Source organism: Lipophrys pholis, assembly GCF_963383615.2.
Source record: "Lipophrys pholis genome assembly, chromosome: 22".
In the NCBI taxonomy this organism is placed as follows: domain Eukaryota; kingdom Metazoa; phylum Chordata; class Actinopteri; order Blenniiformes; family Blenniidae; genus Lipophrys; species Lipophrys pholis.
The window spans coordinates 11,583,984-11,601,614 of NC_137644.1; the positions used below are offsets into that span (position 1 = coordinate 11,583,984).

The 17,631-nt window shown below is 41.1% G+C and overlaps 1 protein-coding gene across 1 annotated transcript in view; it reads left to right on the forward strand.

The window, feature by feature from the left end:
- LOC308126915 (proton myo-inositol cotransporter-like) overlaps positions 1–17,631 on the forward strand; it is a gene marked incomplete at both ends in the record, with an annotated part of 62,932 nt that overhangs the window by 37,248 nt on the left and 8,053 nt on the right. The window contains one exon of the mRNA XM_080491610.1: positions 561–669. Coding sequence (XP_080347736.1) covers positions 561–669 — 109 coding nt within the window. The remainder of the gene's footprint in view (positions 1–560; positions 670–17,631) is intronic.

Here is a 17,631-nt window from a genome sequence, read left to right on the forward strand (position 1 = left end):
GGGGCGCTTGTTAATATTCTTGCGGGCATGTTTATTGAAGTCAACAAGCCAAACGACGACCCGATCATTCTTCATCTCACCTGTCCTGATTCAAGTAGCATCTGTCATTACTGTGAGACAAAATAGTAAAGAAGACCGAAGGTCCCTGAAGTGACTAATAACTGACAGACTGAACTAAATCATCAAATTGCCTATGAACTATGACTATAATGTGTTAATCTTGATTGAATACAGAAAACATTTATAAGCGTTTACATTTTTTACACATAAGAATGTGACGCATGAAACACGAAATGCTAATATTAGTCCGAAGAATTGTTTGTTTAAAAACATGCAATCCTATGAAAATTTGACGCAAAACAAATATATCCTTCCACATCAAATCATGTGGATAGAGGAGTAAAAATAAGTTTTATCCCCAAGTTCTGCTGAGGTCATTCTATTCTTACGGTCGCAGGCTTGTTTTACAGTGAAACTCTATTAAAGGCTGGGTATGTTTCACAGAGACGTCGTGCTGGGTTGGAAATTAATTTCTGGTGTGCCTCTGCTTGTTTCTCCAGATGGCCCCGTGATCTGGAGGATGCTGACCTACCCCCCGACTCGGCGCGCTCTCCTGGTGGGCTGTGGTCTTCAGATGTTCCAACAGCTCTCTGGAATCAACACAGTCACGTAAGTAAAGCGGCACCGTCCTGAAGGTCCTCGAACAACAGAATCTCATTTCATGCTGTGTTTAATATCAAAGGATCAAGAATGCTCGGTGTGTGTTGGTTCACCAGAATCAACGCAACGCAAACTGAAGCTGACGCCATTATTTTGACGTGTGTGTGATGTTTTGAGACGTGTGAATCTGTCCTTAAATTAGTTTTGAAATGAAACGTTATTGTAACATTACTGCACCTTTCAGGACACCCAAGGTCACTGTATATAATTAAAATCTTAAAAGACACTTAAAAGCAGTGATGTTACAATAACGCGCACCTAAATAACCTAAGTGCAGAAAAACTGCAATCAAATATTTTATTTTCAACGTTTGTTGTCTTTGATATTTATTATTACATTATTGACTGTAGTTATTAGTTTATTTTTATTATCTTTATTAGTGATAAGTTTGTTTTTAATGCTTCCAAGATAGTGGAATAAACAGCAAATAGTTAGTATAAAAACTTGTGAAACGGCAGTGAAAGTGATTATTCATTGACTTTATTACATCTCAAATGGCTAAAATGATGACCATTATATTGACCATTATTATTATTAATATTTGATATTTCTAGTTTATCTCCAATGTTTTGTCATTCATGTACACATTAGCTGTGTCATGTAGATGTTCTCTGTGGATCAGCTAACATTCGGATTATAGAGCATCTTCCTCCAACTAACCAATGCAACTTACGGTGGCTTAATTAAGTGAATCAGTCATTACACCCACAAAGCTCAGCTAATGCAACACCTCAAAAGCGCAATTATTTATTTTTTAACTGAATGCCACTGCGTGTTTCTCGCTGGCATACACTTGGAGAGCTCTCAAAAATAAAAAATAAAAATCTGGAGAAGCTGAGGTCAAATCTGTCATTTCTACTGACCACAACTGAACAGCGATGCTTTATATTGTTACATCATGTTGCCCAAAAGGGAAAGTTCAACTGTGTTTTCTCTCTTTTGGCCTCGCGGTTCATCAAAGCAATGATGTTCCAAGTAACCGAATCAGAGCGTCATATGCCTGCCCATTTCAACTCCAGGAGTCTAGACGGGTGCATTTGCTCCAGCGACACGGTACTAAATCAGAAAACATTTCTTTCATCGCACACTGGGGAACAATGGCCCCCGTCGTCTTAATGCTCGCTTGGCTGTGAAGCGACGGACCACCCCCCCCCCCCCCCTTTTTTTTTTATTCTTTGTATCTCTCCATGCGAGAAGACTGTGCCATCCGTCTGTGCCTCACCTCCCCTCTGAGATGAACTATATTACAAGGCTCTGTAAACAATCTGTGGGTATGTGCTGTTGCCTGGCAACCGGCGGAGGTGAGAGCGAGTCGGATGAGTGTGCGCGTGCACGGGTGTGTCTGCGAGCGCGCGTGAATTAACGCACGGAATGTGACACCACGGACTTTGGTGTGTGCGCACACGCACTCGCGTGGGGCTGAAGGTTATTTGCATGTAAGCGCTCGCCTCCTGAGTTGCCAAAAGACGGAGAAACTCTTTTTTTCTTTTTTTTTGCCACTAATCTGTCTGTCTTACTGAATGACTGCTTTTTGACCGTCTCCCTGCCCTGCATATTTCTCTTCATATACACTCGTCAACACTGTGAGCCGCCGCGGGGACAAACTCAATCTGTCACCGCTCCGTCCCTATCCACCTTTCTGTCTCGCTGACTTATGTGTCTGTCAGTCTCGCAGCCGTCCCCGAAAATGTCTGCTAGTTTATTTGTGTCAGGAAAGACACATTTGCACCCAATTCTGATACCTCTTTGATGGAGCCTGTTGCCTGTGTTCTCTTTACACCTGGCATTATAACGCGGTCCACAAATTGATACCTGATTGCTCTTTCATTTGCAAAAATAAGCGCCGCAGCTTACCACGGTGGTAATTACATCCCTCAAAATTGACATCAAGGACCTCACACTGTTGGCAATCAATTTTAAGCCACGATGTCCCAATTCTATTTGACCTTTCTGTTTCCTTCCAGCAGTTGTGTGTCGATTTTTTTTTTTTATTGTCCCAACACAAGGTTGAGTTGTATCAAGAGGAAATAAAAACTGCGTGTCATCACTTAAAATCACCAAAGCAGTTGATGCTATAAACAGTAATAAAAGCAAAATTGCTCGTTCTTACGAGGTGAGGATAAAGTTGTTGCTCACCCACACAGTGCCGCAGGATCATGTCATATCACAGTTATTGTAATTACACATTTCTACACATGTCTGGGAATGGAAAATGATGTGTGGAAGCTCCCTGCCAGGAAGGGATGTCGTTCCTCAGACAGACTGCAACTTGAGAAAATGCAAATGTTTTTAAGGAGCCTCAGCTAAAACACAAGTGAACTTGATGAATGTGTCATCGACAGGCTGAGCAGTAAGTCTGTTCACATACTTTCTTGTGCAATCAGGGCAAAAATCTAAAGCAGGGATGTCAAATATATGGCATAGAGAGCTACAACTGAGGGATCGACTCTGGCCAAAGAGTGTCAGTCTGACGCCTCGTTTACCCGTTTTCAAGTGAAAATGGAAAACCTTTGTGTTTTGAGGGTCTGTTTACGCAACAACGGTGCTCGACATAACTAAACACAACTTTTGGAAAACGCTCCAATTCTGTGTCAATGGGGGGAAAACACAACTTTTCAGAAACTCTACTACTGCCACATGCCACAACAATCGCGGCTTCCAGAGTGTCATGACTCCCAGTCCATATTCTTCATATAGTTGAGTCCACCATAATAACAATCCAACTTGTCCATATGAATGACATTGTATCCACCATTATTAATGTATATAGCATGTTGTCTCCAAGCATGTGGTGTTATTTTAAAAACAAACAGCACCCACTAGTGGCCCTATATGGTAACTACATTGTTTTCAGCATGTCTACTGTTTCTGTGTAAATGGACATCGTTTTCAAAACGCTCCTATGCGAACGGCAATCTCCTCTGAGACAAAATTGCAAAAACAATGCCTTGTCGTGTAAACGGGGCCTGAGAGAGAGCGAGCCTCCTGCTGATCTCCACGCCTCTTCTTATTACCTTCTGATTGCTAATTGCCTGCAGGCTGCAACTCTGTGGAGACCAGGAAGCGGGAGGAAGGGAGAGGGAAGAGAGAAAACATCAGCCGACATAAAGATAGTACACCTCCAAGGACCAAAGCAGAGGCCATACGTCTCACAGTCCAAACAACCTGCATTTTACTGCATGAATGGACGAACATTGATTATATATACAGCTTGCAACCGTTGCACCTGTTACGCGTGGTTTGCTTTCAGATTTTATTATTCCATTTTTTTGAGCTACTTAAATGATCCAAACTGAATGTTTAGCGCCTGTCAAAAATGTTCCAACCCTCTCCATCCCTTGATTCCTTTACAAATTGCTTTCTGTGTACAAGTACAAGATCCATGCGTCACAACACAGTGCTTAACATAAATACAGGCGCACACTGCATTTTTCAATAAACGATGTGAGGTGATGACAGATCTGGTGTAAAAATGATAAGATGACAAACTTTGACAAAGAAAAATAATTGGCAGCAGCTTTCTAATGTCACACTTCATTAAATATCTAGTGGCGTGTACAACGTGTCATTTTCTGGGGGTAAAAAAAGAAAATCATTTATTTGTGCTAAATGACAAAACAGTGCCCAAGCACTTTTCTTCAAGTCAACAAAAGTGATTACGGTGCCCGATAGAGAAGTTGAAAAGAAATAACTTTACAGTGTAAAAAGACTCTCCCAACTCATTTGTATTATATTTATTTATTTAAATGGTCTTGCTGAATTTTACTCGAATGATGTTGGACACCAAGCAAGCTGCATGACAGGTGAGGAAAGATGGGAAAACTGCAGCTGTTACCATGACAACAGTCATTCTTTCATGATGGATATAATGCAAGTATGTAAAATATTAATCAAGGTTTTAAAATGGATATCTTGCATGTGACGCTGCACACCCGATTCACCTCCAACGTATCCTCTATGTCCTTCTGGGGGTTATGTGTTGTTATTATAAGACCCCTGCCTGTGTACACCTTACCACCCGCCTTTCTTCTTGTGTTTCCACGCCGAGCTGCCAGGCTCGCCCTAATAGCCGGGGAGATATAAAGGAGGTGTGAGGGGCTAGTAAATCAGCCGGGCTTAGAGACGAGCCTCTCACTCCCTCGCTCTCTCTCTCTCTCTCTGCCTGTCCCCAGCTGCTTTTCTGATTAAACCACTAGGCTGGCACAAAAGGAGAGAAGGAAAAAGGGCAACGAGAAAAGCTGGCTGGCAGGCCAAAAAAAAAAAAAAAGCGAAAAAATTGCAAACTGTACTAGAAAAGCACATATTGGCTGTCACTCTGCTCTGACAGTCCGCTCTCTCCAGTTAGGAACTTGACAGAAAAGCGCTGATGGACTCTGCAGCTTTCTTTTCTTTTTTGCTTTTTCTCAGTCAAACATGTTCACAAAGGACATTTAAGTCTTTATTTGCACACTGTCCATTCCAAGTCCTGGAATTAAGCTTTCTTGCAAACAATGCTTAAGGTCATTTTATTTTTTATGAAAGGACTTGCACTTTTAGACAAGCATTCAGTCAGTATATAGAAACGATGTTATATTCATTGATTTGTAATGGAGTCTGTTGACAAGTACAAAAGGGATCAAAACCATACATTTCTAGCCAATAAATTCTGGATACATTTGCTTTTACCCTTTTTGGACTTTGACTCTCTTACACTAATGATGTGGCATTTACATAACCACACCCGAAATACGATTTCTTCTGCAGATTTCATATGTGTTGACTGTCATGCATTGCTTGTTGTCAGTCCAGCCTCTGTAGTTTAGAACAGATATTTCTAAGTACTTTTAATTCATTGACCACATAAAGCAGGATTTGACAGAACAGTAAACTGATGATGCATATTAAACCTACTGATAGAGTCTGACTCTCAGTTTGAGAGCAAGAAATGCAAATACATCCTGAAAATGGCATTTTTTTCTGCACTTTCAGAAGAAAGGATTTCTGCATCCATGTTTATATAAACTCACCCCGACAGTGTAGCAATGATGCTTTCACTGCTGCCTCTCTGATCTCCATGTGCTTTACCTCAGTGTTGTGTTAGGACCTCTCGTTAATTTGGAACAGCAGTTACTTTTTATTGGACGTTCGTGTTTTTTTTCTTGGTTATTGTCGCTCTGTGCAACATCATTGGACCATCATGGTAATAGATTAGAACGTTTTTAAGTGTGGTTGCTTATCCGATAAAGAGTGACGTTCTACTTCAGCTCTGTGACGCCGACCGCTATACTACTGTATGAACACATAATTAAGTAATTTAAAATTTAAAGATCCCAGTACAGTTTCAGGATACATGGCGACTGTGGTTGACTTGGTCTTCTTACATATAAAATATCGGCAGTTCAGTCCTCCATATTCCTTGACGACCATCTTTGTGTTTTGAAATTGCCGCAGTAATGATGCACTACATGAGTGAAGTCCCTTTTTCCACTTGAAGTGCTGATCCCTCGGTCATTTAATTACAATGTCAAGTCAGGTGTTTTGCAAAAAAATGTACATTTGCATTTGGAGACAGCGTTGGCTATTAGCTTGTAAATTTGCATGTTGTAAGTTCTGTAAAAGTGCTCACTTATCCACAAAACCTCCCTTTTATACATTCTTAGATTTATTCATGTACATTCATTTTTTTTTTATTCTCTGCTCTTTGGTTGTCGTATTACTCCTGCCTGGAGGTTCAGTGTTGATAAATGCATCTCTCAGGTTTGTATATTGACTAGGGAATTACAGAAAGTGACTGTCGGGGAAAGTAAAATTGTGACTAACAGAACTGGGCTGATCTCTGGTGTTCAGGGTCCGGACTCCGTTGTCTTCGTTTATACCCAACATGACTCTCGTACAGATCATGACACCATGAAAGAAAGAAAAAAAAATCATTGTCCTATTAGCAGGATGCATATTGCAGTAATAACCCCACAGCTCAGACACAGGTTGAATAATCACTGCTTGTTCCCTTCGCACCCTCGCTTACACAATACACTCGGTGCGGATCCGCGTCACATCTGTGAATGCAAATGAGGTGTTTTGTGTCGGCGCCGTGCCGTCTAATTTATGCAGGCGAACTTCATCAGATGAACTTCATCCAAACTCTTGGCAGAGCGGAGACTCTCGGGCAAAACGCGGCGCCAGCGTTCAATCTGATGACATATTTTGGCCGAGCACACACAGCTGCTCCGGGGGAACGGATGCTGCTTGTTATTTTGCATAATTAATGTCCTGTCCAACACACACAAATAACTGTGAGAATATTACTTTCTGTTTGTTCGCTGACAGGCTTTCAGTGTCATTATTTAAAGCTTACAGTATGTATTAAAAAAAACAACGTCATTTTTGAACTTGACTGAATATGTGATGCTCTTATATAGTATAACATGGATCTGCCAGCCTATTTATGAGTTTTATTTTTAGTTTCAGGGTCTTTAATGAGCTGGGTTTTGAGCTGGGCTCTTGAAAAGTAGCCACACACATTCTGTAATGAACAAAAAGTGGAGTTTTCCCACTTTTGAGCGAATTTGGCTCAATGTTATTTCTATAGTAGTTTAAAAACAACCACACCTGAAACCAAGTCAACAACAAAAATGTCATCTGATCCTAAAATCCAGAACGAAGGAAAGTCTGCAGGATGTTTGAATGTGTGTTTCTTGTCAGATGAGATCTGTGTTTATCTTAGCTGATTTTTATTATTATTTTTTTTCATAGACTATAGTTAAAATTTGATTCCTCATTCTTGAGGCTTTTAGAAGTCCTGAAAGAGATATGCCACCATCTCAAAGTGTGCGATAAGTATTGTGATCAAACGTCCTCTTTTGTTCTGACACGCCCACTTTTTTACTTCCTGTCGGCGGCATCCCTGGCAGGTTTCTCTAAAATCATGAAAATATCTAACTTCTATTGCTTTTCAAGCGATTATTAAACACATATCTAAGTTGACCAGAGCTTTCAGGTGGCTTTTTTTTAACTCTCACAGAGGAAGCAGACGTCGGAGTAGCAACACCTCTAATCTGACCATGAATATGGCTATTTTTCAGATGTGAATTAAATCCATATTTATACATGGATATAGATACAAATAGGAGGCTGATTGCACCATACAAGCGCAAAACTTTGAGTTTAAAGTCCGCTTAGTTGAATACAAATCAAAGAATATGCATGTTTTCGGTGTAACAAAGCAGGTAGACCTCCGGTCACTATATTCAAACTATTCCTCCTCTGCATGCACAGAAAGGCAGACGTAAACTAAAATGATGAGTATGTTTTAAGTATATCGAAGGTTTTGCATTGGATTTTTACTTCCGTGAAATATACACAAAAGCTGTGAAAATCCTCTTGTCCAACAGAAAAACCGACATTGTGTATTTCATTTCTCTTGAACAATCCGATACATATCATTCAGTACATTTCATGAGTTTTTTTGTTGCAGGAAGATAATACTGAAATATCCCCCCCAAAAAAAACCTAAGTCATGAGCAGTCTGTGAGTACATGCACACAGTCAGACACCTGACGCTATTTTTACAGCAGGTTGATTTGAACTGGTGTGTCAGGTAGCCTCTCTCTGGACTCTCTCTTATTGTACGAATAACCTCCCTGTCCTATCGTATCACACACACACACAAACACACACACACACACATACACACACACACAGACTGGAGCCTGTCAGAGAAACCTGGGTGATGAGAGATGCATTTGTCAATAACGCAGCTCTGTGGAAAAACGGAGTTGTGTCAGGCGGTGTGTCTGCTCTGTTTGTTTTTCTGCCCGCATGCGTTTTGAGCCCCCCGAATGAATCCCCGCTCGACTGTCTGCCAATATGATGAAGGGACGGCTGTTTGTCTGTGTGGATTACAAGGATTACACTGGACGCACGCGGCCATTGAGTTTCTTTCCCAACGTTTATTTTCCTTAAAAAAAAAGAAAAAGAAAAACGCCTCCCCGTCTCTGTTGGTAGATGTGGAATAATGTGATCCAGCAGTGGGTCAAATTAGATACCGTCCTTTCCCATTAGTCCTTTGGATCATTTTGATTCAATTAGCCACATAATCTTGCATGGAAAGGTCACTGTGGACTGGTGGAAGATTGTGTGTGCGTGTGCACGTGTGTGTGTGCTTGTGCACGTGTGTGTGTGCGTGTGTCAGGGCGGGTCAGCAGTGTTGACAGAGCAGTAGGGGACAGAAGATGGATGGAGCTGGAGAGCAGAGGGGGAAAAGGAGCAGGTCCAACGGTGAAAAGATAATGACAGCGATGGCGATGAGCTATTGGGGGGGGGGGCAAGAAGAGAGGGATCAAGGCGGATGACAGATGAAGGAGAGGAAGACGGATTTATAAAAGAGGACAGAGAAAGGGACAGGAAATACTGAACATCTTCTTTTCTGTTTTTTTTAAGAGCGTTTCTTTGGTTCACAGGCAGTCTGAAAAGAAGGGTCTTTGCTCTCAGCCTCAGAAGTCGTATCATGTCTTCACAGCCAAGAATAAGCGCTGCTAATGTACACTTAAAGTAAAAGCAAAAGCTCTTTACATACCCAACGGATGACAAAGTGTGAAAAGGAAACTTGCAGTTGCGGCGCCACTTTGTAGTTCCTGATCAAACGCGTGGGCTTCAAAATACACACACTGATTTAAGACTATAAATGTCTTGATCTAACAGGGTATTCAAAACATTTACTACACATATTTCGGTTATGGTCATCGCATATAAAGCAGAACAAAGTATTGAGTAGTTATTGGGGGGGGGGGGGGAGTGTCCAAAAAGCAGAAACAAATGAAAGTAATTTCTCAAGAAACTGCAGAATGTTGAAAAATGTATATTCTTTGTTAGAAAATACTGCAATTGTTCATGCAATTTCCTTCCAAACATTCTACTGGTTGGCTCGTGTATCCATTTAACGTTTATTATGCTTTAGCCAACTCATTATCACAGGAAACACAATCACATTCATGGGCACTTTAGAATCACAAATTAACATTGAATGCTTGTATATTTGGACTGCAGGCGGAGAACCAGGGTCTCATATTAAAACCCAAACATGCACAGGGAGAACATGCAAACTCAAACCGGGGATATTTTCACCGTGAGGCCAGACTGCTGAGCAATACCAGAGCATCCAGTAGGTTTATTATCTTCTTAAATTGATTGATAGAAGATGGAACCTGTTTGAAAGTCGAATTTAAAAACTACAACAAAACTAGTTATATATTATTTCTGAACTTGTGTTTGCAGAGAATTAAATGAAAAGAGTAACTCATCTAAAACAACAATATATGGCTTAACATGTAATTATATCGACAGTATGCTAAAACAGTGGCGTTGATCAAAATGGTAATAATAGAAAAATAATATAGAAGAAATCTGAGGAATTACGTGTCCTTATGTTTTGGATAATAATTGATAATGTAAAGGTGAATGGTGTTAATGTTTCAAATGGCCGATGAAATCGGTTTATTCAGCTTCCCGGGCCCTTTCGTTCAAAGAGTCACATGTTAGTAACTGTAAAAACGATTTAGACTTGAATTTGAAATTTTAAAAAAAAGTCACTACCAAGTGACAAGTGGTCCTCCATCGTCTCAAAATGGTGGGTGAAGATCTGCTTTTAGCATGAGTCCACATTTACTCAGTTATTGTCACGTTTATGGAGCTTACTGACACCAAGCCAATGCCTCTGGGCCTCGTCAGAGCAGCAGGATAAGTTGCTCAATCATTCATTTCAATGCTCATGCTGACACCAATACCTGACATTGTTATTACCCATAAAAGACAAATCTTTGAGAACCAATTCAGCACTGTGACGTCTTCAACATTACAAACGATCCAAACAAAGTGCTGCTGGCTTGAGCTCTTATTTGTATATATATATATATATATATATATATATATATTTTTTATTTTTTTTTTAAATCACATTGTTGACACTGGCCAGTTGGCTCTTACAGATGGTCCCGTGGACAAATGTCATTTTGGAAATGTCACGAAAAGCCAGTTTTACGTGGCCACTCTGCTGGCAGGCCTGCGAGGAGCTGGCAGGGCCCACGTTCCGTTACGTAGTCGTGTTTTTCGCACCGACACGAACCCAAAATAACAACAAGATTGTTTGGGGGGGGGGTTTCCCCCATGTTTGCATGTTGTCAAGCATTCATGAGCTGCTTAATCATGCCAACCTCTTCCACGGTCTCCTACGGATACGCAGCCAGACCTCTTTAATGAGAAATATTGTAATTTTTTCCCTCTAATCAAACACATACAGAAACACAGCACGCTCGCAGACCCCTCACAGCGCGGCGTCACGTACCAAGGATGCCAATACGGTGGCATTCGCAGTTTGTACAGTACACACGTTTCAACAATTGCGTTCTTATGTGGTAACGAAATCCACACGTTGCACAAAAGCAGAATTTAGAACCAGTAATCCCCAGTTAGGCTCCGTTCGCTGCCCAGGTGTTTTGTTGATTATTCCTCCTCCCAGAGCCCTGAGTGTCTACAAAGAGTGTCTGATTGACAGTTCTTTTCGTCTGTTGATAACTTTATATTATATATATATATATTGCAGGAAAATCAACTCGCAGCGCAATGGCTTGCAAGGAGTTCGGTTTTCTCCTTCAGGTGAACAGTATGGAGTTATACGGTATTATGTCCGTGTTCAGGGGCTATTATCACACTTGTCTCTAAAACTCTTGGATGTACAAAAAAATTGAAATTACCTATACGCATAGTCCAGGTTAGGTTTGGGTTTTTCTCCAGGCACTCAGGTTTCCAAAAACATGCATTCTAAGTTGATTACTGACTCCGAGGTCCCGTAAACATGATGTTTCAAGCGTTTTTGCATTTTTGCTTCAGAGAAGTTTTTCGTTTAAACGGCGACGTGTGTGGTTGTCTCTCCATTTGGGTCCAGGTTGTAAACCTGCCTTCATCTATGTTCAGCTGGGATTAGCACCAGCCACCCTGAGTTGGATGAAGCCTTTCAGAAGATGGCTGAATGGGCTTTCCAGTAATTAATTGCACTGTAATTTCAACTTTAGAAAACCAGCATACCGTAGGAGGATTTACTCTTAACACCAATAATCTACAGGAAATGTTTGAAAGTAATTTTTGGCTCTGTGGACTCTTTTAGTGCCAAGTTCAGGGTTTATATGCAGCCTGTCGCTTTCACAACTGTTAAATTTATGGTTTCGTTTTTTTTTTTTTTTTTTTTTCAGAATTTCAACTTTATTATGCTTCCATAGAAATCAGCTCAAAAAATGTGTTTTAATAAAGCTAATAGTTTCCCTGCCAGTTATTTCTTTGTTATTATGATTTTCTTTTTAATAATGAAACGATGAAAAAAAATGTTGGAAAGATTTATCCCTCCACACCACTTGATTTCTTTTTTCATTCACTGCCCCCCCCCCCCCCCCCCCCCCCCAATAACTTCAAAAACCACTGATCCAAATTCTCAATACACCAGAGCTTTTTTGAAAAACGACCATCTGGGTTTCATAAAAGTGGAGAGTGCAGCTAATAAGCTATGATAGCTCGCCATCACTCCAAGTCGCCCAAAGGTCGGCGCCATCAACCCGCCGCCACTGAAGAGCGGCGAGCTGGAATTTGTTCCACCTGTTGGAGTAACGCTGGCGTGAGAGAGACGTCAATCAGGCACGGTGTGCAGTATGTGTGTGTTTGTGTGTGTGCAGGTGGACTTGCATACAGGTATTTGCATGTATTAAATCAAGTTTTCAGTAAAAGATACATGATGGTTGCATGTCCAAGTGTCTTTTCGCAGCATTTAATCTGAGCTGCAGTGTTTTTATTATTATTTATTTTCCTGTTCCGGAGCATCATCGTGACGCAACTCTGTGTTCGCATGCATTTGTTTGAAAAATAGGACAGTTCCCTGGAGCATTTCTATTCCTTCCTCTCTCCTCCTCATTCCTCCTCTCTCTCTCTCTCTCTCTCTCCCTATCTGTCCATTTTGTTTTTGTCTTCACACCCACATCCTTCCTTGTCTTTTCCACCCATCCATTCAATCTTTTTCTCGCCTTGCAGTCGTCTTCTCACTCACTTCCTGCTCTTTCTTTCTCTCCACTCATGCCTCCTTCTGTTTCTCTGCTGTAACACCTCATCTCTTACTCACTGAGGCCGACACTCACACTCCTCCTTGCAGCTCTCTCCATCTTGCTACTTGACTGCTGCCTTACAGTTGACCTTTTCCTCTGTCTTCAGCTGCCTTGGAATCCATACTATTAAGCTACATAATGAGATCAGTGCTCTGTCAATAAGGAGCACTCTGTTAGCCAAAGGAAAATAATCTCTGTCGTCTCTCATCATGCGTCACACACATCCACTTTTCTGTGTTTTTTTATAATCTTATAGGAATATTTAGGTATATAGTTTTGGACACACTTTTTTTACATTTTAATGTAATCTGATCTGACGTGTGTACATTTAAAAGATTTCCCTCTCATTGCCTCTTTTTTTGGGGGGGTCTTTAAGGTAGAATTTGCACAGCGACGATTTTCATTTAGAGAAATGGAGTCGAACTTTGGTTACCATTTTCGAATTTGCACTGCAAATTGCTGTCGGATCCAAGCAAGCGTAGGCAGAACATGCAAGCTCCACAGGTTCTCCGAGGCGCCAGTGCCAATGGATGCCTCACAGTGCTGCCTATTTCTCCCAGTCACTTTCTCGCCGACATCGAAGGTGGAACGCACTCTCGGGTGGAAGAAATTATTGTAAAAATGCAAATTAACGTGTCAAGAAAAGCAACCACATCTCACATTTTCCATGATTTAATCAATCCCTCAAGAGGGGATGTGAATTTATGTGCATTACCACCTGCCGACGTGCTGATGATTTTCTGCCGGAGAGCAAACAAGCTCTCCACTTTCCACTTCGCTCAGTGCAAAGTGGAAAGTGGAGCGATCCGTTTGTCGCAGGAAATCATCGCGCCTCAAAGAGTCACTGAGTTGTAATTCTACATCCTGGTAGCAGACGGGGAAAAGTGTTTCACCTCAACACCTCCCAACTGCGGGGCTTAGTTATCAAGTGAAATTCAAATTCAGTCGTGTTGATGGACGCCTTTGAATACATGGAATTCCACACTGCCATTTTTAGCTCAGAGGAGCTCCTAAAGCAAATATTTTAGAACTTCACAATGAGTCTGTTTTTATCAGTATGATTTATCATCCAATTATTTTGAAAAAAAATAAAAAATCCTTAATTTCTCCTCATCCTCAACACCCCATCTATAATCATCATCATCATCAGCCATCGTCATTGCAAAATGGAGAATCAGAATCGCAGCACAATGTTCACATTAAAACACACACAATAAAGCCAAACGTGTCATTTTGGGGTTTTCCAACAAGGATATAGATAAAGCTACCTTGGCCTTTTACAGGAAAATCCAAAGTGACGAGATCCTGAAAGCAAAGGCGTAAACACACGCGCTTTTCAATTTTGATTAAGGAATCACAAGTATGCTTCTAGTCTGCTAGAATTGGCCTCATTGTACAGCCAGTGATCCAGAAAAGCGCAAATCTTAATATTTCACATCAAAACATCACAGCAAATGAACTTTACCTGTAAGGATGTCTGAACGACATCATTGCCCCATTATTGTGTGTAATTTCATATTAAGGAAATCTATTTTATATAGAAATCTAATTGAACAGTAAGAAATGTTTAGCCGAGCCATCAGTGTTGTCCTTTAAGACCGCGTGGTGCACGCTCTCCCAAAAGTCAGCCGAGACTGTCCTGTAACGTCTCGGGAAAATGTCAACCGTGAGTCAGAGGCGTCCTCCACCAACAACCCTGAGAAATGGACGAGAGGCAAAAGCAAATAAGGTCCGGCAAGAACGCATGCTTTGAATCAAGAGACACTGAGCAGCATCCTCTGTATCTTCAGGCTGCTTCCCTTTTCATAGACGGCACCTGACACCAACGATAAACCAACAAACTGACCGGACTGCATTTTCAGAGGCTCGATTTACTCTTTCAATTTTAGCACTTGATAGGTGAAAATGACTCCCTGACAGGGTGGTAAAACGTGGTGGAAGAACAGAAATAGATGCATGAAAGCATGTGTGAAATTAGTTCGTGTGTGTGTGTGTGTGTGTGTGTGTGTGTGTGTGTGTGTGTGTGTGTGTGTGTGTGTGTGTGTGTGTGTGTGTGTGTGTGTGTGTGTGTGTGTGTGTGTGTGTGTGTGTGTGTGTGTGTGTGTGTGTGTGCGCGCGCGCGCGCGCATCTTTCCCCTTCCACCTGCCACTCTCGTCTCCACCCGTTTGCTCCCCGGGGCTGTGTCTGTCTCCGTCTTCTTGCTATGTTTTACTTATTTCTCTCCTTCCTGAAGCATCCGCCCGTCTCTCTGCTTGCTGAAGTGTGTGTGTGTGTGTGTGTGTGTTGTCACTCTCTTTTAGCGTGCTGACTGAGAGGTTCGGAGTCGAAGCATGACAGCAGTGTGGATCCGTGTTTCCATTTTCAGACTGGGGTCAGGGCCAGATTACACCTTCCCTTGTTTTCTTTGCACCGGCGCTCCACAGGGTCTCTTATGTAAAAACCAGGGAGACGTGTGTGTGTTTCTGTATGTGTTTGACTTTTAAACTCACTGCCAATGCTTACGCCGCTTCCAGTTTGTGTTTGCACGATACAACATGGAGACATAATCGCATTAAAATGACTGCTATAATGAGGTGATTATAGAATATTACCAGAAATCTCTAACCCTTGCACATGTTAATACTGGCTGTGAATGATTATGGCAAACTCGACGCGAAAGCTCATTCTTCAGGCCAACAAAAGGCTGTGGATATCAATTTTTCTCAGTCTGCGAATAATTTTCTCATATTTCCCTTTTCTACAAAATGAAAAATACAATTGTGTAATGCCCTGCATAGAAGAAGGTTCACCTGCTGGACCTGGGAGAATAAATTCATTGTGTGTAATGCAGGAAAGAAAAAAAGAAAGAATGCACTCTTAAGGCAACTATCTTTCTTTTTTCTCTTTGCATTCGAGTACTGGATATCCTCTCATCCATGGCTCTTCCGTACAAGCTTTATACCAGTGTGTGTTACTTGATCACAGTGTTAACAACGGCGTCACGCAGCACAAGAGCTGGAAGCAGCTGTGGCTCACGACAACCTGTGTTCTTTTCAGCACCTACGGACAACTTCATAGCTCTTCTTTTACTTCCCGGAACCATTTCATAGTTGTTCATAACAACTATTTCTTTATATTTTGCCTGATGGAGTCGTCTTCTTCTTTGTATGATCATTCCTAATGAGCAGACTTTGACATTTTCACGCCACAGCTCCTGCAATTGCAGGTAATTGGAGCAAACCCAGGCCCGACTCACCTTCGACCTCAAGCTGGCAGCCTCTTATTAAAACCATGACTTTGCCCTTTGGTGCAGAATTATGCCGAGTCACTTAACTGGCCTTCGCTTTTCTTTTTCTACCTGCGACTGAGGGTTTGTCAAAGGCCAATCAGGCTGTTAATGGAGCAAGTTAAAAAGCTACAAAAATATATCAATTTTAAAAGGACAGTTTTTATAGTCAGGAAACCCCCTGAGAGTCGTTTCAATCATCTCCTGGGTGAAATATTATGTCGGTTAGTGATGAGTTGACAAGTAATGGATGTTTCAGAGTGAGAGATGTCACTTTCTATCAGCAGCAATGGCAGAAATAATCCAGCTTGCAGCACTGCAGGGAAAACTCAAAATATAACGTATGCCTGTAAAAAATGTGGCGATAAGCACCTTTTTGCATTCCTATGTAATAAAAACACATTTCTTGCATCTATATTGCAAATGTGTCAAATTGTTTTCATGCTAGAAGAAATAAAGGGTCTTCTTAACCTTACTGCATTGCATTTATTGCTGAAAATCTGAAATTTCATCCTTGGTTGTATTGGGGAGTTTGTAACCTTTCTCAAGTAAACACCATTATTTATTTAAAACTCACAAAATTCACAGACAACTCATCATTAGCAGCTTGAAAACATCTCTAAATAAAAAGCATTTCTCACTGCAGTCCTGCTCCCGTGAGCTGAATCGTGCTTCCCTACAGTCTATCTGTATTTCTGTTATTTGCACTAATTTAAAGTACACAGTTTAGTGGATCAAATATCGTATCAAGATGTTCTCTTTTATTTTCAGGTTAAAACTAATCAAACGTTACCACAGCCAATCAGCATTTTTTTAATGCATTTTACCATTTGATTTTTGCTTGAAAATGATGTATTCTGTGATTACCTTTGACTTAACTTTATTAGTTTGGAAGAAATGTGGTAAAATATAGTCACTAGAGGCACTCGCCATCCCCAGTATGCATATAAAAATAAAGCTAACATGAGCCATCTGCCTTTCCAGAGAATTTTAATGATGCTTTAAAATAAATACAGAACACTTTCTGTGCTACAGTTATCTGTGTGTGTATCCTTTAATATGATGTATTCTCCTCTAGGGGGGGATTTAAGTGGCACTGCTGAGCCTGCTGTGTAATACTGAAGCCTGCTTCTTCACACATTGATCCCCGGCACAAAGTTTCACTTTGTAATGAACATTTTTTTCAGAAAATTCTGCGAGACGATAGGGTGAGAAGGTATCTTGTCCTTTACAGGTGCAACAACATCCTATCGTAGCCACAGAGTCGACAGAATTCATCTGTAAATTAAAATTGCCTTTCACCGCCTGGCTCGTTGCAGCAGCAGTGATAAAATTCCGTTGTTCTGCTTCAGCACTGGAGGAACCTGTGTCGAGCATTGACGTGAGGAGACCCGATGAGACATGAAAGTGGAAATAAAACAGGTGTGCAGGACTGGACATTTCAGAGCTGTAGATTGCATACGTTTTATACCCACTGATGTTTATGGCACCCCATCATTCACAGTTTTAATGAAACTAAAGTTACA